The following is a 25,818-nucleotide window of genomic DNA, read 5'->3' as shown; positions in this document are numbered from 1 at the left end:
CATACCGTCGTGCTCAAGGATCGTACCGTCGTGCTCAAGGATCGTACCGTCGTGCTCAAGGATCATACCGTCGTGCTCAAGGATCATACCGTCGTGCTCAAGGATCATACCGTCGTGCTCAAGGATCATACCGTCGTGCTCAAGGATCGTACCGTCGTGCTCAAGGACCGTACCGTCGTGCTCAAGGATCGTACCGTCGTGCTCAAGGATCGTACCGTCGTGCTCAAGGATCGTACCGTCGTGCTCAAGGATCATACCGTCGTGCTCAAGGACCGTACCGTCGTGCTCAAGGATCATACCGTCGTGCTCAAGGATCGTACCGTCGTGCTCAAGGATCATACCGTCGTGCTCAAGGATCGTACCGTCGTGCTCAAGGACCGTACCGTCGTGCTCAAGGACCGTACCGTCGTGCTCAAGGACCGTACCGTCGTGCTCAAGGATCATACCGTCGTGCTCAAGGATCATACCGTCGTGCTCAAGGATCATACCGTCGTGCTCAAGGACCGTACCGTCGTGCTCAAGGATCATACCGTCGTGCTCAAGGACCGTACCGTCGTGCTCAAGGATCATACCGTCGTGCTCAAGGACCGTACCGTCGTGCTCAAGGATCATACCGTCGTGCTCAAGGACCGTACCGTCGTGCTCAAGGACCGTACCGTCGTGCTCAAGGACCGTACCGTCGTGCTCAAGGATCATACCGTCGTGCTCAAGGATCATACCGTCGTGCTCAAGGACCGTACCGTCGTGCTCAAGGACCGTACCGTCATGCTAAAGGACCGTGCCGTCGTGCTCAAGGACCATACCGTCGTGCTCAAGGACCGTACCGTCGTGCTCAAGGACCGTACCGTCGTGCTCAAGGACCGTACCGTCGTGCTCAAGGACCGTACCGTCGTGCTCAAGGACCGTACCGTCGTGCTCAAGGATCATACCGTCGTGCTCAAGGATCGTACCGTCGTGCTCAAGGATCGTACCGTCGTGCTCAAGGATCGTACCGTCGTGCTCAAGGACCGTACCGTCGTGCTCAAGGATCGTACCGTCGTGCTCAAGGATCATACCGTCGTGCTCAAGGATCGTACCGTCGTGCTCAAGGATCGTACCGTCGTGCTCAAGGACCGTACCGTCGTGCTCAAGGACCGTACCGTCGTGCTCAAGGATCGTACCGTCGTGCTCAAGGATCATACCGTCGTGCTCAAGGACCGTACCGTCGTGCTCAAGGATCATACCGTCGTGCTCAAGGATCGTACCGTCGTGCTCAAGGATCGTACCGTCGTGCTCAAGGATCATACCGTCGTGCTCAAGGATCATACCGTCGTGCTCAAGGATCGTACCGTCGTGCTCAAGGATCATACCGTCGTGCTCAAGGATCGTACCGTCGTGCTCAAGGATCATACCGTCGTGCTCAAGGATCATACCGTCGTGCTCAAGGATCATACCGTCGTGCTCAAGGATCATACCGTCGTGCTCAAGGATCATACCGTCGTGCTCAAGGATCATACCGTCGTGCTCAAGGACCGTACCGTCGTGCTCAAGGACCGTACCGTCGTGCTCAAGGACCGTACCGTCGTGCTCAAGGACCGTACCGTCGTGCTCAAGGATCGTACCGTCGTGCTCAAGGATCGTACCGTCGTGCTCAAGGATCGTACCGTCGTGCTCAAGGACCGTACCGTCGTGCTCAAGGACCGTACCGTCGTGCTCAAGGACCGTACCGTCGTGCTCAAGGACCGTACCGTCGTGCTCAAGGATCGTACCGTCGTGCTCAAGGACCGTACCGTCGTGCTCAAGGACCGTACCGTCGTGCTCAAGGACCGTACCGTCGTGCTCAAGGACCGTACCGTCGTGCTCAAGGATCGTACCGTCGTGCTCAAGGATCGTACCGTCGTGCTCAAGGACCGTACCGTCGTGCTCAAGGACCGTACCGTCGTGCTCAAGGATCGTACCGTCGTGCTCAAGGATCATACCGTCGTGCTCAAGGATCATACCGTCGTGCTCAAGGATCGTACCGTCGTGCTCAAGGACCGTACCGTCGTGCTCAAGGATCGTACCGTCGTGCTCAAGGACCGTACCGTCGTGCTCAAGGACCGTACCGTCGTGCTCAAGGATCATACCGTCGTGCTCAAGGATCATACCGTCGTGCTCAAGGACCGTACCGTCGTGCTCAAGGACCGTACCGTCGTGCTCAAGGATCGTACCGTCGTGCTCAAGGATCGTACCGTCGTGCTCAAGGATCGTACCGTCGTGCTCAAGGACCGTACCGTCGTGCTCAAGGATCGTACCGTCGTGCTCAAGGATCATACCGTCGTGCTCAAGGACCGTACCGTCGTGCTCAAGGATCGTACCGTCGTGCTCAAGGACCGTACCGTCGTGCTCAAGGACCGTACCGTCGTGCTCAAGGATCGTACCGTCGTGCTCAAGGACCGTACCGTCGTGCTCAAGGATCGTACCGTCGTGCTCAAGGATCATACCGTCGTGCTCAAGGACCGTACCGTCGTGCTCAAGGACCGTACCGTCGTGCTCAAGGATCGTACCGTCGTGCTCAAGGATCATACCGTCGTGCTCAAGGATCATACCGTCGTGCTCAAGGATCGTACCGTCGTGCTCAAGGATCATACCGTCGTGCTCAAGGACCGTACCGTCGTGCTCAAGGACCGTACCGTCGTGCTCAAGGACCGTACCGTCGTGCTCAAGGACCGTACCGTCGTGCTCAAGGATCATACCGTCGTGCTCAAGGATCGTACCGTCGTGCTCAAGGATCGTACCGTCGTGCTCAAGGACCGTACCGTCGTGCTCAAGGACCGTACCGTCGTGCTCAAGGACCGTACCGTCGTGCTCAAGGATCATACCGTCGTGCTCAAGGATCGTACCGTCGTGCTCAAGGACCGTACCGTCGTGCTCAAGGACCGTACCGTCGTGCTCAAGGATCATACCGTCGTGCTCAAGGATCATACCGTCGTGCTCAAGGATCGTACCGTCGTGCTCAAGGATCATACCGTCGTGCTCAAGGATCATACCGTCGTGCTCAAGGACCGTACCGTCGTGCTCAAGGATCATACCGTCGTGCTCAAGGATCGTACCGTCGTGCTCAAGGACCGTACCGTCGTGCTCAAGGATCGTACCGTCGTGCTCAAGGACCGTACCGTCGTGCTCAAGGATCGTACCGTCGTGCTCAAGGACCGTACCGTCGTGCTCAAGGATCGTACCGTCGTGCTCAAGGATCGTACCGTCGTGCTCAAGGATCGTACCGTCGTGCTCAAGGATCGTACCGTCGTGCTCAAGGACCGTACCGTCGTGCTCAAGGACCGTACCGTCGTGCTCAAGGACCGTACCGTCGTGCTCAAGGACCGTACCGTCGTGCTCAAGGACCGTACCGTCGTGCTCAAGGATCATACCGTCGTGCTCAAGGATCATACCGTCGTGCTCAAGGACCGTACCGTCGTGCTCAAGGACCGTACCGTCGTGCTCAAGGATCGTACCGTCGTGCTCAAGGATCGTACCGTCGTGCTCAAGGATCATACCGTCGTGCTCAAGGATCATACCGTCGTGCTCAAGGACCGTACCGTCGTGCTCAAGGATCGTACCGTCGTGCTCAAGGACCGTACCGTCGTGCTCAAGGATCATACCGTCGTGCTCAAGGATCATACCGTCGTGCTCAAGGATCATACCGTCGTGCTCAAGGATCATACCGTCGTGCTCAAGGATCATACCGTCGTGCTCAAGGATCATACCGTCGTGCTCAAGGATCATACCGTCGTGCTCAAGGATCATACCGTCGTGCAGAAGGATCATACCGTCGTGCTCAAGGATCGTACCGTCGTGCTCAAGGATCGTACCGTCGTGCTCAAGGATCATACCGTCGTGCTCAAGGATCGTACCGTCGTGCTCAAGGATCATACCGTCGTGCTCAAGGATCATACCGTCGTGCTCAAGGACCGTACCGTCGTGCTCAAGGATCGTACCGTCGTGCTCAAGGATCGTACCGTCGTGCTCAAGGATCGTACCGTCGTGCTCAAGGATCATACCGTCGTGCTCAAGGATCATACCGTCGTGCTCAAGGACCGTACCGTCGTGCTCAAGGATCGTACCGTCGTGCTCAAGGACCGTACCGTCGTGCTCAAGGATCGTACCGTCGTGCTCAAGGATCGTACCGTCGTGCTCAAGGATCATACCGTCGTGCTCAAGGACCGTACCGTCGTGCTCAAGGATCATACCGTCGTGCTCAAGGATCATACCGTCGTGCTCAAGGATCATACCGTCGTGCTCAAGGATCATACCGTCGTGCTCAAGGATCGTACCGTCGTGCTCAAGGACCGTACCGTCGTGCTCAAGGACCGTACCGTCGTGCTCAAGGATCATACCGTCGTGCTCAAGGATCATACCGTCGTGCTCAAGGATCATACCGTCGTGCTCAAGGATCGTACCGTCGTGCTCAAGGATCATACCGTCGTGCTCAAGGATCATACCGTCGTGCTCAAGGATCGTACCGTCGTGCTCAAGGATCATACCGTCGTGCTCAAGGATCATACCGTCGTGCTCAAGGATCATACCGTCGTGCTCAAGGATCGTACCGTCGTGCTCAAGGATCGTACCGTCGTGCTCAAGGATCGTACCGTCGTGCTCAAGGATCATACCGTCGTGCTCAAGGATCATACCGTCGTGCTCAAGGACCGTACCGTCGTGCTCAAGGACCGTACCGTCGTGCTCAAGGATCGTACCGTCGTGCTCAAGGATCATACCGTCGTGCTCAAGGATCATACCGTCGTGCTCAAGGATCATACCGTCGTGCTCAAGGATCATACCGTCGTGCTCAAGGATCGTACCGTCGTGCTCAAGGACCGTACCGTCGTGCTCAAGGATCATACCGTCGTGCTCAAGGATCATACCGTCGTGCTCAAGGACCGTACCGTCGTGCTCAAGGATCGTACCGTCGTGCTCAAGGATCATACCGTCGTGCTCAAGGACCGTACCGTCGTGCTCAAGGACCGTACCGTCGTGCTCAAGGACCGTACCGTCGTGCTCAAGGATCGTACCGTCGTGCTCAAGGACCGTACCGTCGTGCTCAAGGATCGTACCGTCGTGCTCAAGGACCGTACCGTCGTGCTCAAGGATCATACCGTCGTGCTCAAGGATCATACCGTCGTGCTCAAGGATCATACCGTCGTGCTCAAGGATCGTACCGTCGTGCTCAAGGATCGTACCGTCGTGCTCAAGGATCATACCGTCGTGCTCAAGGACCGTACCGTCGTGCTCAAGGATCATACCGTCGTGCTCAAGGACCGTACCGTCGTGCTCAAGGATCGTACCGTCGTGCTCAAGGACCGTACCGTCGTGCTCAAGGATCGTACCGTCGTGCTCAAGGATCATACCGTCGTGCTCAAGGATCGTACCGTCGTGCTCAAGGATCATACCGTCGTGCTCAAGGATCATACCGTCGTGCTCAAGGATCATACCGTCGTGCTCAAGGATCATACCGTCGTGCTCAAGGATCGTACCGTCGTGCTCAAGGATCATACCGTCGTGCTCAAGGATCATACCGTCGTGCTCAAGGACCGTACCGTCGTGCTCAAGGATCGTACCGTCGTGCTCAAGGATCGTACCGTCGTGCTCAAGGATCGTACCGTCGTGCTCAAGGACCGTACCGTCGTGCTCAAGGATCATACCGTCGTGCTCAAGGACCGTACCGTCGTGCTCAAGGATCATACCGTCGTGCTCAAGGACCGTACCGTCGTGCTCAAGGACCGTACCGTCGTGCTCAAGGATCATACCGTCGTGCTCAAGGATCGTACCGTCGTGCTCAAGGATCATACCGTCGTGCTCAAGGATCATACCGTCGTGCTCAAGGATCATACCGTCGTGCTCAAGGATCATACCGTCGTGCTCAAGGATCATACCGTCGTGCTCAAGGATCATACCGTCGTGCTCAAGGATCATACCGTCGTGCTCAAGGATCATACCGTCGTGCTCAAGGATCGTACCGTCGTGCTCAAGGATCATACCGTCGTGCTCAAGGATCGTACCGTCGTGCTCAAGGATCGTACCGTCGTGCTCAAGGATCGTACCGTCGTGCTCAAGGATCATACCGTCGTGCTCAAGGATCATACCGTCGTGCTCAAGGATCATACCGTCGTGCTCAAGGACCGTACCGTCGTGCTCAAGGATCATACCGTCGTGCTCAAGGATCATACCGTCGTGCTCAAGGATCATACCGTCGTGCTCAAGGATCATACCGTCGTGCTCAAGGATCATACCGTCGTGCTCAAGGATCATACCGTCGTGCTCAAGGATCATACCGTCGTGCTCAAGGATCATACCGTCGTGCTCAAGGATCATACCGTCGTGCTCAAGGATCATACCGTCGTGCTCAAGGATCATACCGTCGTGCTCAAGGATCATACCGTCGTGCTCAAGGATCATACCGTCGTGCTCAAGGATCGTACCGTCGTGCTCAAGGATCGTACCGTCGTGCTCAAGGACCGTACCGTCGTGCTCAAGGATCGTACCGTCGTGCTCAAGGATCGTACCGTCGTGCTCAAGGATCGTACCGTCGTGCTCAAGGATCATCCCGTCGTGCTCAAGGGTCATACCGTCGTGCTCAAGGACCGTACCGTCGTGCTCAAGGATCGTACCGTCGTGCTCAAGGATCATACCGTCGTGCTCAAGGACCGTACCGTCGTGCTCAAGGACCGTACCGTCGTGCTCAAGGACCGTACCGTCGTGCTCAAGGATCGTACCGTCGTGCTCAAGGACCGTACCGTCGTGCTCAAGGATCGTACCGTCGTGCTCAAGGATCGTACCGTCGTGCTCAAGGATCATACCGTCGTGCTCAAGGATCATACCGTCGTGCTCAAGGATCGTACCGTCGTGCTCAAGGATCATACCGTCGTGCTCAAGGACCGTACCGTCGTGCTCAAGGACCGTACCGTCGTGCTCAAGGATCATACCGTCGTGCTCAAGGATCATACCGTCGTGCTCAAGGATCATACCGTCGTGCTCAAGGATCATACCGTCGTGCTCAAGGATCATACCGTCGTGCTCAAGGATCATACCGTCGTGCTCAAGGATCATACCGTCGTGCTCAAGGATCATACCGTCGTGCTCAAGGATCATACCGTCGTGCTCAAGGATCATACCGTCGTGCTCAAGGATCATACCGTCGTGCTCAAGGATCATACCGTCGTGCTCAAGGATCATACCGTCGTGCTCAAGGATCATACCGTCGTGCTCAAGGATCATACCGTCGTGCTCAAGGATCATACCGTCGTGCTCAAGGATCATACCGTCGTGCTCAAGGATCATACCGTCGTGCTCAAGGATCGTACCGTCGTGCTCAAGGATCGTACCGTCGTGCTCAAGGATCATACCGTCGTGCTCAAGGATCATACCGTCGTGCTCAAGGACCGTACCGTCGTGCTCAAGGATCATACCGTCGTGCTCAAGGATCGTACCGTCGTGCTCAAGGATCGTACCGTCGTGCTCAAGGATCGTACCGTCGTGCTCAAGGATCATACCGTCGTGCTCAAGGACCGTACCGTCGTGCTCAAGGACCGTACCGTCGTGCTCAAGGACCGTACCGTCGTGCTCAAGGATCATACCGTCGTGCTCAAGGATCATACCGTCGTGCTCAAGGATCGTACCGTCGTGCTCAAGGATCGTACCGTCGTGCTCAAGGACCGTACCGTCGTGCTCAAGGATCATACCGTCGTGCTCAAGGATCATACCGTCGTGCTCAAGGATCATACCGTCGTGCTCAAGGATCGTACCGTCGTGCTCAAGGATCATACCGTCGTGCTCAAGGATCATACCGTCGTGCTCAAGGACCGTACCGTCGTGCTCAAGGATCATACCGTCGTGCTCAAGGATCGTACCGTCGTGCTCAAGGACCGTACCGTCGTGCTCAAGGATCATACCGTCGTGCTCAAGGACCGTACCGTCGTGCTCAAGGACCGTACCGTCGTGCTCAAGGACCGTACCGTCGTGCTCAAGGACCGTACCGTCGTGCTCAAGGACCGTACCGTCGTGCTCAAGGATCGTACCGTCGTGCTCAAGGATCGTACCGTCGTGCTCAAGGATCGTACCGTCGTGCTCAAGGACCGTACCGTCGTGCTCAAGGACCGTACCGTCGTGCTCAAGGATCATACCGTCGTGCTCAAGGACCGTACCGTCGTGCTCAAGGATCGTACCGTCGTGCTCAAGGATCATACCGTCGTGCTCAAGGATCGTACCGTCGTGCTCAAGGACCGTACCGTCGTGCTCAAGGACCGTACCGTCGTGCTCAAGGACCGTACCGTCGTGCTCAAGGACCGTACCGTCGTGCTCAAGGATCATACCGTCGTGCTCAAGGACCGTACCGTCGTGCTCAAGGACCGTACCGTCGTGCTCAAGGACCGTACCGTCGTGCTCAAGGATCATACCGTCGTGCTCAAGGACCGTACCGTCGTGCTAAAGGACCGTACCGTCGTGCTCAAGGACCGTACCGTCGTGCTCAAGGACCGTACCGTCGTGCTCAAGGATCATACCGTCGTGCTCAAGGACCGTACCGTCGTGCTCAAGGATCATACCGTCGTGCTCAAGGATCATACCGTCGTGCTCAAGATTCGTACCTTCGTGTTCATGGATCGTACCATCGTGCACAATCATCGTACCGTCGTTCACAATGATCATACCGTCGTGCTCAAGGATCGTACCGTCGTGCTCAAGGATCGTACCGTCGTGCTCAAGGATCATACCGTCGTGCTCAAGGACCGTACCGTCGTGCTCAAAGACTGTACCATCGTGCTCAAGGATCGCACCGTCGTGCTCAGGGGGTTAACCAGGCATGTAGCACCACTAATTCCTGTCATCACTTTAAGAGAGGAATAATACAGTATTACCCAACCCCCTACCCAAGTGCCTACACCAGGCGACACCACACCCACAGACCCACCTGAGACCCCCGCCCGACAATCTCCCTCAGACTGCGGCTGCGGTAATGGCCCTTGATTACCGACTGCTGCTGATAATCCGGTCACCGCAGCTTCCTGCCTCACCGCTCCGGCACGCCGCCATTAACACCATCACGCCCTCCCCTCCTCCAAGGACAACCATCGCAACCCTCTAACTCCCCGCCGTATGTGGGCACACGCGCGGGCCGCCCGCCCCCCCCCCGGGCCAATAAAGAGGCGAGAAAAAAAAAATAATAACCGGCATCTTCCAGACCACCATGCCCTCCCCACACCTCCCTCACCTCCCACCTCACCAGCGGCTGGCGGAAGTAATGTCTCTATCACCAGGGAAGAGGGAGTCTTTCTTTCTTTCCTTCTCTCTTTCTTTTTTTCTGGACGAGGAAGTTCACTAGGGCGGCAGATCCTACCCACCCAGGGAGTGTGGTGGCAAATGCGCACACGCACACACACACACACACACACACACACACACACACACTGATCTCCACTTAATTCTGAACTTTCTTAATCTGCATGAGCACCAACTGGCTACAAGGCCCTCACATCTATAGACCTTCACCATCTCTGATTGTTCCATTGTCTTCATTACATCAAGCGATTCTCCTTTCTTCTATTCTCACAGAGGCTGCGTCCGGTGTCTGTACAGCCGTAGGTACTGTTTTCATCAACCATTCCTTCTTTCTTCGCTCTCTCCATTTTTCTGGGATATGATCATCTTCCAGAAGTCATCGTTCACTCACGTCTATCATCCTCCTGCTTTATTCACTCTTTTTTTCTACTGCAGTGCCACCCACTTTTATGCTAAATACTTCACTGTTGATTTTTCAACCTCCACTTCTCTGGCCTTCTTAAAAATCTCCCCTTCTGCCCAACAAACACCGATTCTCCAAACATTCTGCGCTGGTGTGAGCCTTCCACCTGTCGGACCATAAATTCCCCCGACAGTGTATATCATTCTCTAAAGATTCGCTGAATTCTCTGTGTACCCCGCTCTTCCAATGTCTCTGTGTCCGTTCCCCTGTATCATTCCTTATGTTCTGACTCTGTTCAACAGCCCCAGAACCTGCTCCTACTCCCGCTTCCCCCGCTCACTACTTCCAATAGTTTCCGCACACCATGACACGAACATAACCTCCTTTCGATCAAACTCTAGCACATCCAGAAGAGAAACCACTAACCTTTTTTCTCTCCTTTTTTCTCCGTCATTTGATCTATCATCCTCAGACAACATACCTTCTGAATCCCCTCTACAGATGGAAATCTGTGTGCATACCCTTTGGCTTGGGTATTCAATACCCTCCCCGACTTCCCTCTCGTGTCAAGACGACGCTCTTCATGATCTCTTGATCTGAATCCTCTGCTTCTTTGTTTCCTCCTCCACCTTTAGTGCCTCCCGATCCTGTTGCTCAGTGATTTCGGCTCACTTCCCCAGCCACAGCCTTGTGGTCCTACATGATCCATCCTTCGTTTCCCCGACTGGTTCTCTCTCCATCCTTTGTGAGACGTGCACAACTCGCATATCTTGACCTCCTTCTAATGTAGCCAGTCACAGGTGATGGATCATGGTGCTTTTCCTTGTCTAATTTCTTTTTGAAAAAATTAACCTCAAAATCCTTGCTTGACTTCCGTGTGTGTGTGTGTGTGTGTGTGTGTGTGTGTGTGTGTGTGTGTGTGACAACAGGCTTTGCCAAGGCTGGTCTGACTGGCAGGTACAATTCCCCCTGCCTTTGACCCCTATTTGCTTGGCTCATGCAATGATAAATCGTGGGTGAGGAACCCGACCGTGATGGTAGCATAATTTCAGTAAAATTAAGACATGCACGTTACTACAGACAAACAACAAATAGATAAAGAGATGATTCAGCAAGAAATTACGTAAACTCTCTAAATAAGTATATATATATATATATATATATATATATATATATATATATATATATATATATATATATATATATATATATATATATATATATACCAGAGATTAGTGTACATAAAATTGATGATAACAGAAGGATTCATGATAGATATAAACAATAAAACATAAGAGTTGTAAAGTCTTAACCTTAAGGTAAACGCACCAACTCACTAAGTCCAAATCAACCACAGTGATTCGCCGACATCATCTGTGAACCATAACAAGGGTTGCCAACCTTTCAACCTTATCAGCATATTCCGTGTAGAACGTCAACACCGCCAGCTGGAGTTGCCTGAGGGAGGGAGGTGCTGGGATCACGGCGGCAGAATGTTGTAACATTACCCAGCCCGGCCCCCGACACCCGTGAGGCCGGTTCATGAACGCTTCACAAACCCACACCAAAAAGACAGTGGAAAATGAACTATCAGATACATGGGACGCAATTAATAGGGAAAGAATACACGTTGTTTCGAGAGGAGAAAATCAAAATCAACAAAATGAGTGGCGAAGAGACGACATTGCAACAAATATGGTCACCAAAAATACACTAAGCTTCATGAAATTATTGAAGTTAAAGAAATAAACTTCACTTCGTGGAGGTATTGACAAGTTACTGATAAGCTTCATGAAATTACTGAAGTTAAAGAAATAAACTTCACTTCATGAAGTTATTGACAAGTTACTGATAAGCTACGAGAGTAAAGCAAACCTTGGTTGTGCAAGGAACTGTGGATATAAAAGTTAGGGTGGGCGTGTGGGAAGCAGCTGAACATCATGAACAAGAAAACTGCAATAAACCTCAGCTAGTGCTTCGAAAGTAAACATCTCAAAACAAAGCTAAAGTGTCAGAAAGACTCGTAAAATGAGAGTCAAAGTGAAGAAGGTCTGTAGGAAGAAGCTCGGGTGTTACTGCTTGTGTTATGTTGTATGGAGAGAGAGAGAGAGAGAGAGAGAGAGAGAGAGAGAGAGAGAGAGAGAGAGAGAGAGAGAGAGAGAGAGAGAGCAACAAGTGCTGCATTCCAGCAGAGAAATTTACAAACACCCTGGATTACCATCACAACCCCTCATGCAGCGCGGCGCGGGAAGGGTAATATGATGTTGATGTGTTGAGGTTATAAGTACGCCTGTTTCACTCTACATACCTCATTCATCCTCCAGCCACACCTTCACGTACAGTATTCCTCTCCCTCACATCATCTCGCCAGTCCTCCCGCTCTCTCTTCCATTAGCATTTCATTTATTCATTTTCTTCTACGCTAGCAATGAAACAACACAGCCTTACTTCATGACGCGTTTCAGTTCCAGTGTTGTCTGTATTGGCTACTGTAACACAGTCCTCCCAAACAATGCTCAAGCTTATCCCTCCAGCCTCACACATCAAAAGGAACCATTTCTAACCACACACGCGCGGGTTTCCCTGTAAAGCCCAGCTTTCACAGCGGGTTATATAAACCCTCTCCCCCCACTACAGCAAGCCTAGCATCGTCGTTGTAGATTCGGTCGAGTGCACAGCCAACAATGGCCACCACCACCCCTCCATAATGTCTGCCCGGCTTCTGCCTCTTCCAAGCTCGCTGCCACCCTAGAAAACCCCGCCGAGCTGATGGCTACGTTCTGGTCGTGTCCCGACTGTTATCAAGACGTTAATGGTGAGGCGGTCGTAACTCCTGCCGGGCAGGGGGTAGTATAAGTGGGGGGTGGGGAAGGATACAGTGGACCGTGTGAGACTGAGGCAATACATACGACTCCTCGTCCCGTTCTTTGTTTATATATACACCCCATCAACATGAGCCACAAGACCTGGGTCATACAGCCCATTGCATCATCAACAAACAACACTGGCTTAACCATGTATCCCTTCCTCGTATCGCACATTAATTACAAGGTATGATAAATATGGTCACCTTGAAGCCTGCAACATGAGCGGCATGCAGGGAGGTGAACCTCTCCCTTATAAACCATACGGACATCAAACATCAATAAGTCAGCTACAGCGAGCAGGGTAAGGCCAGGCAGCCCAGCCCCTGGGATGAAGGTACAGCAAGCCAGTGCTGCCTTGCTGCTGTGCTCCGGTCTCAAAGGTGGAACTCGAGTGCAATTCGCACTTGAAGGATTTGCATTTGAGCATGATTAGGGTTGACGACTTCCGGGAGGTTCCAGGGCAGAAGCAAAAGATGTCGAGGATTCTCAAGTCCTCGAACAACCTTACGGACGTATCCAAGGCTGGAGGAAGGATATCAGGACTCTTTTTCTTTTACCTAATACGTAAAATTCTTCTGCAGGCCGTAAGTACACGTATAGTAGACTCGTACAGGCGGTGCTCAGCTGGTGGGGGAGTGTTCTGCTGTGCTCATACAGGCCATGTTTTAAAACCTAACCTATCATTCCTGACATACAGTCAGGCATAACCTTAATCCTTCACTGTGGAGGAGTTTACTCTTATTTAACATCTGTTATCACAAGCTGTAGCTACATCTAAGAATTAGTGTGTCAGAATAAACAACTGTTATCTTATAGATAAACATTAACGTGGTTTAAACTCCTTCGAGATACACTGATACACTGAGTGAAGCCTATCAGATAGAAGGCCAGTGTGTGAATATGAGGTACATTGCGTGATCTGGTCACGGTTTTGAAAATGGTGGAGATGCGACACGAACTGACTGAGTGAGTCACTTCTAGTTACTGTATAAATGACAACGGATATACATGTCCTGCAACTTGAAATATAACACTTGGGCTGGGGTCCGTCGCGTCCAGACGATGAGTGTGCCGGACCTTTGGTGTGGATATGGTGGCGTCACGACCGCAAGGCTCTGTACCCGGTCGTCAGTCACTCGTCTTACCTCCTGAGCCTCACCTACCGGAGGATTTGAGTTGGTCCCTGCAGGATTTCCCCCCCTCTTCCCAACACCTCCCTCAGCCGCGGATCCTGCTGTGTGCCTTAACGAGTCTCTGTGTATTCTCTGAATTTTCACCTTGTAACGCAGTTAGCTCGTTAAGCGCATGCAATTACTTTTCGCGAACATGTTCAGCGAACAATTTACGCCATACGGCGGGGCGCTGGAGACGACATTAACGTTGGTATATTTCGACTATAACACTGAAAATGACGGTAAATCTCACTTCTACGTTCACCAATCCCACATTTTCCTTTATTCATTTATTCGTTACTGTAAAAGAAAAATGATCCTAATCTGCCAATCTTGTATTCACCACACACTCGGCTATCATAACAAAATCACTGATATTAGATGTGCTCCTTAATCGGAATTAACCCCGAGTCCTGCCCACACCAATTGCGTCCTCAGCCCGGGTCATGGCAGAGCTCTGCCCTACACTAGAGAGTCTGGCCACACCTCCCCGTGACCAAACGTAGGCCCAAATGTAGGGTTAGTCTAGACCGTTACGACCGCTCGTAGGGGTCCCCCCTTTCATTTACGTTCCGTCACGCAGTTCTAAAAGCAGCAATTGTTTCGTTTAACAAGACAATGGAGGAGCGTCGCTCTTGTCTTGGTCCTGCTGTCGGCTCTTCCGTGGCGTGAGTGATGGATGGGGAGGGGAAGCCTCTGTACGTCTGTCTGTCTGTCTGTCTGTCTGGACGGACGGACGGACGGACGGGTGTCAGAATCGATTCACATCTCTTTACCTACCGGGTTACCTCCCTACCTGCACCAACAACCCCTTTTCCTCCTTCCCTCTCTACCCTCTTCTTACTCCTCTGTCTCTCTCTCTCTCTCTCTCTCTCTCTCTCTCTCTCTCTCTCTCTCTCTCTCTCTCTCTCTCTCTCTCTCAATCTTCACCCATGTGCATTACCGTGTGGCCCCTTACCTTCCAGCAATGGCTTCTGCATACTAGCAAATGAAGACTAAATGACACCCTCGGTCCTTAGAACAAACAATAGTCGCTATCAACTAGGACACGGGGCCTTCAGCACACGTCACAACCCCACCGCCTCACAACACACACACACACACACACACACACCACAACCCACCGCCCTACAACAAACGTCACAACCTACAGCAACCCCCTCCCTCCCAACCATCCACCATTATCGATCAGTTCACAACAAATTTACCGTAATGTGTAATTTGGCGGAGCAGCCTACAATGGTCCCTCCCCTTCCCTTGTAGCCAAGTCTCCCTCCTTTCCCTCTGCCTTTCTGTCCAGCACAGCCCCTCCATCCAATGCCCTTCCCCTGAGAACATTAACTTAGACAAGCTCCTGTGCCTGGCTGCCTGCCGTCCGTGCAGCAGAACAGTCGTGTAAACCCCACGTACACCAGAAGACATCGTCTTGCAACACGGCTTACCTACAGTCGTAGCTGTGCCTCACACCATCTCGTATGCCTCACACAAACCTTCCCTCTTTTGTGGAAAGTCTAGATCGTCTTGGTTTATTCTTACCCAACACTTTTTGTAAATCATTTTGATGGAACTTTTTTCTCTCTCTCTCTGCGTAGCTAGCCAGCCTCCCCCATCACCCAGCAACAGAGGCCTTGACAGAGGCGTCTGGGGCCGCTTCTTGCACCTTCACAGTTTGCTTACGTCCCTGACAATATCCCGACGCGAAAATATCGATCACCTGTGAATCAGTCCCATCAGTCCACTCCACCGAGTCGACAGCTCACACAGCCCTGGCCAGGGTCGTCAGACGTTCCAATTAAACCAGTTTGGTGGAGAGAAGAGAGAGAGAGAGAGACAGAGAGAGACAGAGAAAAAAAGAGAAGAGCAGAAAAAAAGTTTGGAAAAACTGTAAGCGTTTGATGCCCGTGTATTGTGTACGCTTAAAACAAGAGCAGCTCTCCTCAGATGTGCAACCTGAGACAGCTAATTAATTAGACGTCAGGCGGATGAATAGACAAAAGCGTTTCGCAAACAAGAAAATTAATTCTCCCGCGCTGGCAGCAATGTGTGTGTGTGTGAGAATTCCGACGCTAAAACATAAGTCGAACGTCCTGACCGACGAGACTACTCTAGTGAGTTTACACCTGATGCCACACTGGTCCGTTGACGATACCTCAGCTCCACACCTGCAGCAAGTCCTCATCCCACACCTCCATCTATACAGCTAGGCCCCAACCCTACACCTCCATATATATAGCAAGATCCCAAGCCCACTTCACCTTTTATACTGCAGGACCCCAACCCCACACCTCCATCTATACAGCAAGACCCCAACCTCACAACTCCATCTACGCGGCCATAACCCATCACTACACCCCTCGGCTGCCCGGCCAGTCCACAGCACCGCACTCCCGCTCGGTCGGAAGTTAAATACTGTAGATATTGCCGTGTCGTGGGCTTCCGTCACTAGAGTCCTGTTGTCACAAAGGAACGACAATGGAACCTCGTAAATTCTGTTCTTCACTGTGGTTCTTCCCCGGTGTCCAGCCTCCCCCTTGCCCGGCGCAGTTTTACGCATTCCTCGTTGCTGTATGTTTCTCCACCATAGAACATGCGGAGTCCGTTTTGTACAGACAATATGTTCTCATAATTTGGATTTATACATTTCCCTTCACATAGGTTTAAGTCTTCCCTCCCTCGACGGTAGAGCCTGGCGCGGGTCCTCCTCGCGTCGCGTCCCGGGGCCAAAATAAAGCCAGTGTTGAGGGATAATCTATCGGTAAATCACGCGGGTCCTGACGGCCGCTAACTGGTGCACAATGGCGCTGGGGCCGCCGCCGGCCGCTACCGTGAAGCATAATCGCATTCACTTAACCCGGGTTGTGGGCACAGAGGTCTACGGCTACCTACCACAGCCAGCTCATCCATGCTCGACCCACACCTGAGACAGCTGGGAGAAGGCTCAGAAGATGTGAACAAGGCCATGATATGACATGTTAATAAGGCACCTCCAGTAGTCTAAGAAACTCATGAGACTCACATATCACTTCTGTAACCTGCCTCACATTCATCTATGTTTGTACAACTCTGAAGAGTCAAGGCTGTCGAGTGTCTGTAACGTCTTGCCCACGCCACCACATGGGAGAAGGAATCGTATACAGTGAGTGAAAACTGACTCCTGGTGATATATCCAGTACCTGGCCACCTTCCCCTGAGGGAGCCGCGCACGACGACCCTCCGTACTGCTGCCACTGTTGCGTTACCGAAATTTTTCTTCGACTGGAAGACACAGGCGTGTACCGTCCGTCCTGAGCATCACCATATGCTGCCTGGTAACCCCGTCATATATACAGATGATACCTACAAAAACTAGTGTTCCTCTCCTCAGGTAAACAAAATGTTTTTCTTGTGTTTCTTTCTTTCTTCTTTCCAGCACTCAATGCGTTTTTACCTGAACCTTTGGATGGCGTGTGGTTTCCTCCACTACCGTTCTACAACTTTGCCACCTCGCCTGGTTCCTATAGGGAAGGAATGGTCACTGAGTATATTATCCCCACCAAAACTCCCTATCAACCACGGTGGTCACCTCAGCAAGAACGATGTACGGAGGTGGGGAGGGTACACACGCACCCACGGTTCATACTGCCCTGCTACACAGACACACACACAAGGTCTCTTGCCAGGCGCTGCAATTATGTGACTCGGTCACCGTAAACTATTCACACTAATCCCTCATTCACAGAAAATTACAGTCTTGATAATACTATTCATCGTTCACAGTGCGTTGTGAAGTGAGAAACGGTTTCTTAGCCAATGGTGTAAACTGCGATTTCCTGATTAGCTATCATTCACTCCTGTGAAAAAAAAAAACATGGCACATACCTAACACTAATTTACACCGAAGTGCAAAGGACGACGTGTTCATTAGTTAACCCAGAGGGGAGATGGAGCGCCATCCCTCCCCCTCCGAGTGTACAACTCGCTCATCCGCACGGCTCAAAGAGCTACAGACGCTTATTGATACATTTATCACCTACATGTAAATAATCTAAACGTTTTGATACACACGTCGATCAACTAAAGATCTCCCACACTACGTTTTGAATGATATGACGTCTAATTTTCCAATTGGCACAGCAGACAGTGCGAGATTTGTTGAAGTATCAACGATCATATATAATGCTTTACACACGGATGCCAACTCGTGGGGAACATGAGCCGGGTGGAGGGCTGGGTATCACCTCACAACGGTGTCACTGGTCAGTTAGAGCGGCACCACAAGGCCCTCCGTGGCGGGACCAGTACCGTGAGAGGCATGGCGGGGAGACGACCAGTGCCGTGAGAGGCATGGCGGGGAGACGACCAGTGCCGTGAGAGGCATGGCGGGGAGACGACTAGTGCCGTGAGAGGCATGGCGGGGAGACGACCAGTGCCGTGAGAGGCATGGCGAGGAGACGGCGGGGTGAGAGACGCGGGAGAGATGGTGAGTAACTACAGAGGAGGAACTTCAAGTCATGAGGAGAAAATGGTACAGTGACGGTTGGCGAGAGAATGAGTAAGTGGTCAGATGAAGGAGAGGTGTGGCTGGGGAAGTGTGTGCAACTGAACGACTCTACTGTCAAGCTAGCCACACCATCATCACAAACCTATATGGGTCTGTCTTAACATGTCTCGAGTTTTCTGTTTTCTATCATTTGCTCATCCGATTCAGCTTCTAAATATTATCCTCTCCTTCTCCTAGAACTCTTACTCCCTCTTCCCCCCTCTGTCATCCCGTCATCTCCAACCATACATACTATTGCCGTAATCTATCACGTCTGATGGAGTCAACTCTATTTTACATGTCCACAACGTCTCCTTGATCGCCCTCTTTGCATTACGTTCCACTTGGCTGTCGTTTTCTTTACACTCTTCCCCATCTTCTAATCTGATGTCCACAGCTTGTACCTCAACCCACTCTATATTTTCGCCAGTTTACCGTTCCATTATCGTTCAGTCCACCGTTTTTCACCATAAGGTGACGTCACTTCTGTGCGACGGGTCTGTTTATGATAATGGATGACGTCATGGCTGGCCGAGGCTACAGTAAATCACGGGTTGTGTGATGGTCGTGGAGAACACATTAACTCCACGTCTCTGAAGCGGTACATTCTTTTTTTTTTCATTATACGATAATTCGCACAAGCCGTGTGCTATATTATAGCAATTTAGACTTCCGTGAAAAAAAAAAAAAAGACGAAGGATAATGCTGTGCAATATATTCTGTCGTTGAAAACTAGTATTTTACGGCATCAAAGCCCATCTCACAAACCTTCTGAAGCGTGGTACTCTCCGATCAAATTCTAAACCACAGTAAAGGAGTTATTATATTTATTGCGGCGTTTGACCTAAAAACACATGTCTGAGGACGACTGTGTGCGCGTAAGTACAGCGTTAAAACAGGGGACAGACAAACACCCAGTAATTTGCGCCCGGCTGATGATACCATGGCTTGTGGATTTATCATTTCCCAGCCTTATGATTTGTGCCGACGACAACTATCGTTTTCCGTTCCCATGCCGTCGGTGTCGTAGCGGCGGCTGTAGCTGGGGGGGGAGGTGAGCTAGCTGCTGGCCGACTGTGGGCGCGCACGGTCGGCCGTTCCTGCCTCCATAACCGAGGTAATGGTTTGTGATTCTGTGGTGAGGGCGGCATCGGCGTTGACAACTATGGGCGTTACTGGTGCTGGTCGTGGTAGTTGTGGCAGTCGTGATAGTCGGTGGTATCGGCAGGAGGGGGTGGTGAGTGCAGGGCATCACCGTGGTGGGAGAGGTGGTGATGGTAGTGCTGGTACTGGGTGGGAGTTAAGTGTGGGTGTGGTGGTAAGCACATCTCTTTTATGTTAGCTGAGACGGCACGGCCAGCTAAGGCCCTAATCAAGGCCATTCCATTAACGCTATATATATATATATATATATATATATATATATATATATATATATATATATATATATACTCTAGCCTGAACCAGGTACCCATTTTATCGACCAATCATTAGGAGTGGGTGAACAGCTGGGTTGACTGTGGACCGACTGTCGTAACCAGGATTCGAACCTATGAGCTCGACCCTGGGCGGCCCGTGAATGCTTCAACGGTCAGGAACGCTAACAGCAGGTGGATCCTTCTCAGTACCAAGGTCCTGGTAATCCTTGGCTGTTTTCCCGAATCTTGTGAAACCCAAGACCATAAGACGCTTGAGAACCGACACATGTTCACATCTTTTGACCAAACCATTTCTTGCACTAAGGGGTGTAACCTTGGTGCTATAGTCCATGATACCCCATTATAAGGTTTCCCTCTGACTCCACTAAATAACTGTCTATAATGAGTATAAAAAACCAGACTTTTAGCTTTGTTCTTTTCCTTCCTGTTTCTTCTTCTTTTTTTTCGTATTTTCCACACCCGGGCCTCAATTCGTGAAGTGGTAGATCCTAGCCGATACCTCGGCCGTCCCTCCGGCTTATTGGCCAGAGCAGCACTGCGGACATAGCCAAGTCCGTCATGGCACTCCGAAAGCTCCATTAGCAGCACAAAGCGTCACCCTAGGCTTCACGACGTGCGCCAAGTAGCGGGCACGGAATGCTGAAGCTGGCGGTGCTCGCTGGAGGGAATAATTTAACCAACTGTCTGAGGCATATCCACCGGGCAAACTGCTTCCCAGCGGCAGTTGGGAGCGGCTATCTGCAGACCCACCCTTGAAGCCGCTCCATCCCCCAGGAGTTAAAGAGGACGGCCTCTAAATCACTAAGGAGGGAAGCAACTAGGACTTGCATCCCTCCCATGGTTTTGTTCCACGCTGTACATATCGCTGGCTGGTACTGGACCCACTGACGGAGGCGTGAGTGAAACCTGTGCTCTAGACACAAAAAATATCAAACCATCGCATCATTCATCCTACACAATATATATATATATATATATATATATATATATATATATATATATATATATATATATATATATATATATATATATATATATATATATATATATATATATATCTTCCTTGCCCGTCAGAAACAGTGTTTCATGCATGAGTAACTTTGCAGTATCCTTAGGGAAGTGGTCCTTTGGCAGTATGAACATTCATGTGACTTCTTTCCTGTATGAATAGTCATGAGCTGCTAACTAAAGCAGTCTTCTGGGAGAAACCCCGCCACTCTCAACACTCATATCAAGAGAATACTCATGCACAGATACACAAACATTATACACACACACACACACACACACACACATATATATATATATATATATATATATATATATATATATATATATATATATATATATATATATATATATATATCACATATTCGCCTTTTACAGGAAAAGAACGTAATAGTTATTCAGTACGCAAAAATCATTCCACAGATGTTCGTAGACGGGACTCTTCATCGCAGCAAACTTATAACGATAGATAAAAAGAGAAAAAAAATATCCATAGCTTCACCGTTCGATGAAAAGAAGGAAGTACTACAACAGTCAATCCTCGCGTTGTCGGTTTCAAAACAGAAACTGCCGGAAGCAGCTGTCAGACGGGTGTCCCGAACCCAACAAGCCTTGGTGACGGGGGCATAGTGAAGACAACAGCTCACGACAGGTATTGTCGCCGTGGTCCAAGGTTAGCGAGGTGATCAAGTGTTTGGTCTACACTGAACACGGGAGGATAGCGCAGCTGAGGTCTCCAGCAGGATGCATCAGACAACACCAGATTATGATATACCGTCAGTATCATGTAACCGTCGTGGAATTCGATGAAGCCTATCATATATCATGGAAACAAATCATGGAATAACCAATTGTTTTCATTTGTTAAAGCGCGCGCGCGTGTGTATATATATATATATATACGGTGGGTGTTACCAGACTCCGCCCTCTCTAGTTTAAAGTTACCTTTGGAGATGCTGTATCTCTAGTAGTAGTCTCGTCAAAAGAACTTCTCACGCCGAAGGTGTCTACGTTTCCCTGCTGCTGAAAGTAGCGCAGCCTTTTGAAAGACTGCCATAAGTTTATCTATTGTTACTGATAAGGGAAAGACTGAGGTGCCCGGCTGCTGATCCTGTGCCTACGTCAATCAAAAATATGTGTACTTAAAAACCAGATTTTCACCAGAATTTGTATCGATATTTTTTTAATATAAACTGGCCCTGTCTCGCTAACGCGGGAAACAGCAATCAAGTATATATATATATATATATATATATATATATATATATATATATATATATATATATATATATATATATATATATATATATATAAAGTGAATATAAAATAAATTATCACATTTTCTAAAAAATCAACACTCCAAGTTTTCTGTAAATTCGGTCTTTATAAATTAACTTTCGTAAACATAGTGTATCATCAACACCCGTTATCTGGACACTAGTCTCAAACTTGTCACAACGAGAAAAAATGATCACAGTAGAAGTCATTTATCATGACACATTCTCGCTGTGTTAGGGCAGCCCTGCCCCGGCAGAATCAGTTGGTGGGATCGCAGTATCACTGCCTCCCTCCCTCCCTCGCTGACGAATGGTCTGGCATTCATATCTCAACCCATGAATCTCTGACAAACGATACTTCTTATTCATTCGTTCTGTACAAAGGATCATGTTAGTTTAACACATACCTTATATACAGAAACATTAAAGTTCAACGAGTCTATCCTGAACTAGTCTGTTAGATCGAGATTAACGAAGCCATTGATGATTATGAGTACTTGTATTAGATCACATCTTAACCTTCTCTAAGTGAAATAATCTTAAGTTCGTTTAGTCGGCTCTTAATAGGATTTGTATATCAATACAGGGATCATCTTGGTAACTAGCCTATGTACTCTCTCCATTCGGTTTATGCCCTTCTTCAAGTAGGGTGATCAAAACTGAACACATTGTTCAAGAAAGATACACCAGGGAGCAGTGAAAAGTGAGGATCATTTCCCTACACTTCAGTTCCAAAGTCCGACCCACGTATCCAAGATTTTGTTCGCCTTCTTTACGGCTTCTGTGCAATGCTTACTTGGATGCAGGTCACCAGAGATTATCACGCCCAAGTCTTTTTCCTCATTCTGTAGCTCAACAAAATTCCTACTGTAGCTTGCCTCTTCATTTACACTACTGATAGGTAAAACTTTGCGCTTATCAATACCACAGTTCATTTGCCACCATCAAACCCAGTCTATCGGTCAGTTGTGTCCACAAATTACACGATACGTCTCACAGAAGCCGAGCGTATGGTTGGTGTCAGAGATTCTAAAAAGCTGTGAGGGAGTTAGCGTGTGTGTGTGTGTGTGTGTGTGTGTGTGTGTGTGTGTGTGTGTGTGTGTGTGTGTGTGTGTCCGTCTTGCCTGCTGGAATGACTGCTTCCCTCTCGTGTTTCTAGCTGTCTTTATCTGTGTGTCTCTCTCTCACTTTCCCTACCTCAACGTGATCCTTACCTCCACTCTATCACATCCATCGCGCTCTCGACATCAATCTCTCCCATCCTCTCTCTCTTTCCCTCCCTCCCTCCCTCCAACAAGCTGCTCCCTGCTCTACGCTCTCTCTCTCTCTCTCTCTCTCTCTCTCTCTCTCTCTCTCTCTCTCTCTCTCTCTCTCTCTCTCTCTCTCTCGAGCCGCCCCCAGCTCCACTCTCCTGTCACAAATCAAGGCTCAGCCAGCCAGCCAAGCAGCCAGCCAACCAGCCAGACAAACAGCCAGCCAGCCAGCCAGCCAGGAAGGTATCTGGCAAGAATATTTCCCGGGCAGGAGGCCTGCAGCAGGAAACATGTTAACTCTTCTCTTCCACTCCACTGCCTCCTCCTTCCTGCTTTACTACCTCCAGAGCTACAGTTCTTCCCTCCCATCCTCCTTCCTTCCTGTTCCACAACGTTCATATTTTCTTTAGGACCTCCCTCCTCCTCCTCCCCTTGTACCTCATTTCCTACCTATTAGCTACTTTTACAGCCTTTCCTTCTCTTCCTGTCCCCTGCCTCGTAACCATCGCCTTCATCCTGCCTCCTGCTCGTGCGCACCCTGCATCCTTCTTCCTCCCTGCTGTCTTCTTCATACTCTTCTTTTTTGATGACCGTCTCTTTGATATCCTCTTGATTTCCTCTTTTCTTCCTGCTTCCTCTTTTTCTTTTATTTTCTTTCCTTGTTTTCTCTTGTCTTATCATTACTTCCCCAGCACCTGTTTCCTTCTTGTCTGGTGTTCTCTGGCATTTCTTTCTTCCTTCTTTATCCCTTTTACCTGATATCACCTTTCCACTCCCTGTTCCCTTCCCCTCACCTGACATACCCCTTCCTAACATATAACCCCATCTCCCTTCACTCCTTACTCCCTCCTCCTCATCATACACCCTTCCTCCACTCTCTGTTCCCTCCTTATCATACCACACCTCTCCTCCACTCCCTACTCCCTCTACACAGGACACATTCCCCTTATGCTCTCCTCCCTCTTTCAACATGTTCCTTGAACTCCTCCTATCCTCCTGCTCCTGTTTTACTGGTTCTTCCTGCCTTCCTCCCTCCTAAACACTCCCCTTCCTCCGGCATTTTTCCTTGTAAGGTCCTTTTCTTGCTATCTCCCTAAAGCCAAGCCCTCCCCTCCAGCAGCCAGTCCAAGGACCCCAGAAGACAGATCAATGGGAAGAAAATATTCAGATTTATGTATGAGCCGTAAAGTCTCTCCTAACTGCAATCTGGAAGCATTCCCGGAATTTTAAGTCTTTCCGGAAGATGTGGTATTTTATGTACTGGCTCAAGATATGCCTCCAGCCAGCCACCACATTTTAAGTCTAATTCCATTTGGATTTTAAACGTGTCTTGTTACAGTCTCTTGCTCAAAAATGTTATAGTCTTTTTCGTTGCATTTTTTCTTTTTTTTTTTAACTTCTGGGTGTGATATGCCGTTGATAAGCCGATCGTCTCAACACACCGTGATAAATCCGGGTCATGAGTTGCTGCATCCGAAAAGGCTGTTCCTTTATGATGTGATGATATGTCAAGTTGCGCCGCTGTTAAGGCCTTTATTGTCTATTATGTTAATATCATCTTCCACTCTTCTCCCTCATCCTCCACCGCTCAGCCCTCCAGGAACATCGCGGACCTCTTCATGGTCTGCCTTACTCTCCTCCTCCACGCTCTGACCACGGACCCCGGGGGTCATTTCCCGCTGAGGGAGAAAATGACGAGCAGGGATGAAATGAAAGAATTATATATATATATATATATATATATATATATATATATATATATATATATATATATATATATATATAGCAGCCGGGGTGAACCATAGAAAGGTCTGGTTGTGGATAGGTAGGTGACTGTGGTTTCGGTGCATTACACATGACAGCTAGAGCGAAACTGTACGTCTGAGGGTATGTCCGGCTCCTACGCCCGTGTGGGTGGACCAAGGAAGATGAAATTTTGAGGGCGTATTCAAGGGCTCCTTAGAACAAGTTTCACCAACAAGAGGACAAGAAAAGAACGAAAAGAAGATAATTATATGATGATTTTGAAATATGAAACAAAAAAAAGGGCAGTCTGGTCCATTATGGTCACACACACACACACACACACACACACACACACACACACACACACACACACACACACACACACACAAACACACAACCCGGAGTCTCAGGACACATTTTGCTTCGTCTTGAGCATGAATTTCAAATTCCTGGTTGATTCGCGGAGAGAGAGAGAGAGAGAGAGAGAGAGAGAGAGAGAGAGAGAGAGAGAGAGAGAGAGAGAGAGAGAGAGAGAGAGAGAGAGAGGAGGTCCCAAGCCCTCCGCAGCTGCTCACAGACGAGGGTCCTCCTGGTCTGCGTTTGCCAGCATAAAGTATACAATATCTGAGTTTGGCAGAGTCTGTAAAGGATGAAGGAAAATGATGTGAATCAAAGTGAAGTAATGAGGTTTAGCAGCGGGAAGAGGGACGAGTTGGTGCGAGTGTGAGTCTGACCTGCGTGAACCTGGAGGATGTAAAGTTGTTTTAGATACAAATGATTCAAACAGACCACTGGGTTCTACCGAGGTTGTTTGCGATAGTGGAAGAGAACGAAGCCTCATGGATTAGT

General features: G+C 49.9%; 1 protein-coding gene across 1 annotated transcript in view; it reads left to right on the top strand.

The window, feature by feature from the left end:
- LOC139765796 (uncharacterized) overlaps positions 1–10,283 on the top strand; it is a 30,102-nt gene extending 19,819 nt beyond the window's left edge. The window contains exon 6 of the mRNA XM_071693589.1: positions 10,190–10,283. Within this exon, the coding sequence (XP_071549690.1) occupies positions 10,190–10,283 (94 nt within the window). The remainder of the gene's footprint in view (positions 1–10,189) is intronic.
- Positions 10,284–25,818: the final 15,535 nt, after the last annotated feature.

The sequence above is a fragment of the Panulirus ornatus genome, chromosome 56 (genome assembly GCF_036320965.1).
Source record: "Panulirus ornatus isolate Po-2019 chromosome 56, ASM3632096v1, whole genome shotgun sequence".
In the NCBI taxonomy this organism is placed as follows: Eukaryota; Metazoa; Arthropoda; class Malacostraca; order Decapoda; family Palinuridae; genus Panulirus; species Panulirus ornatus.
This window is presented reverse-complemented; position numbering and strand designations above follow the sequence as displayed.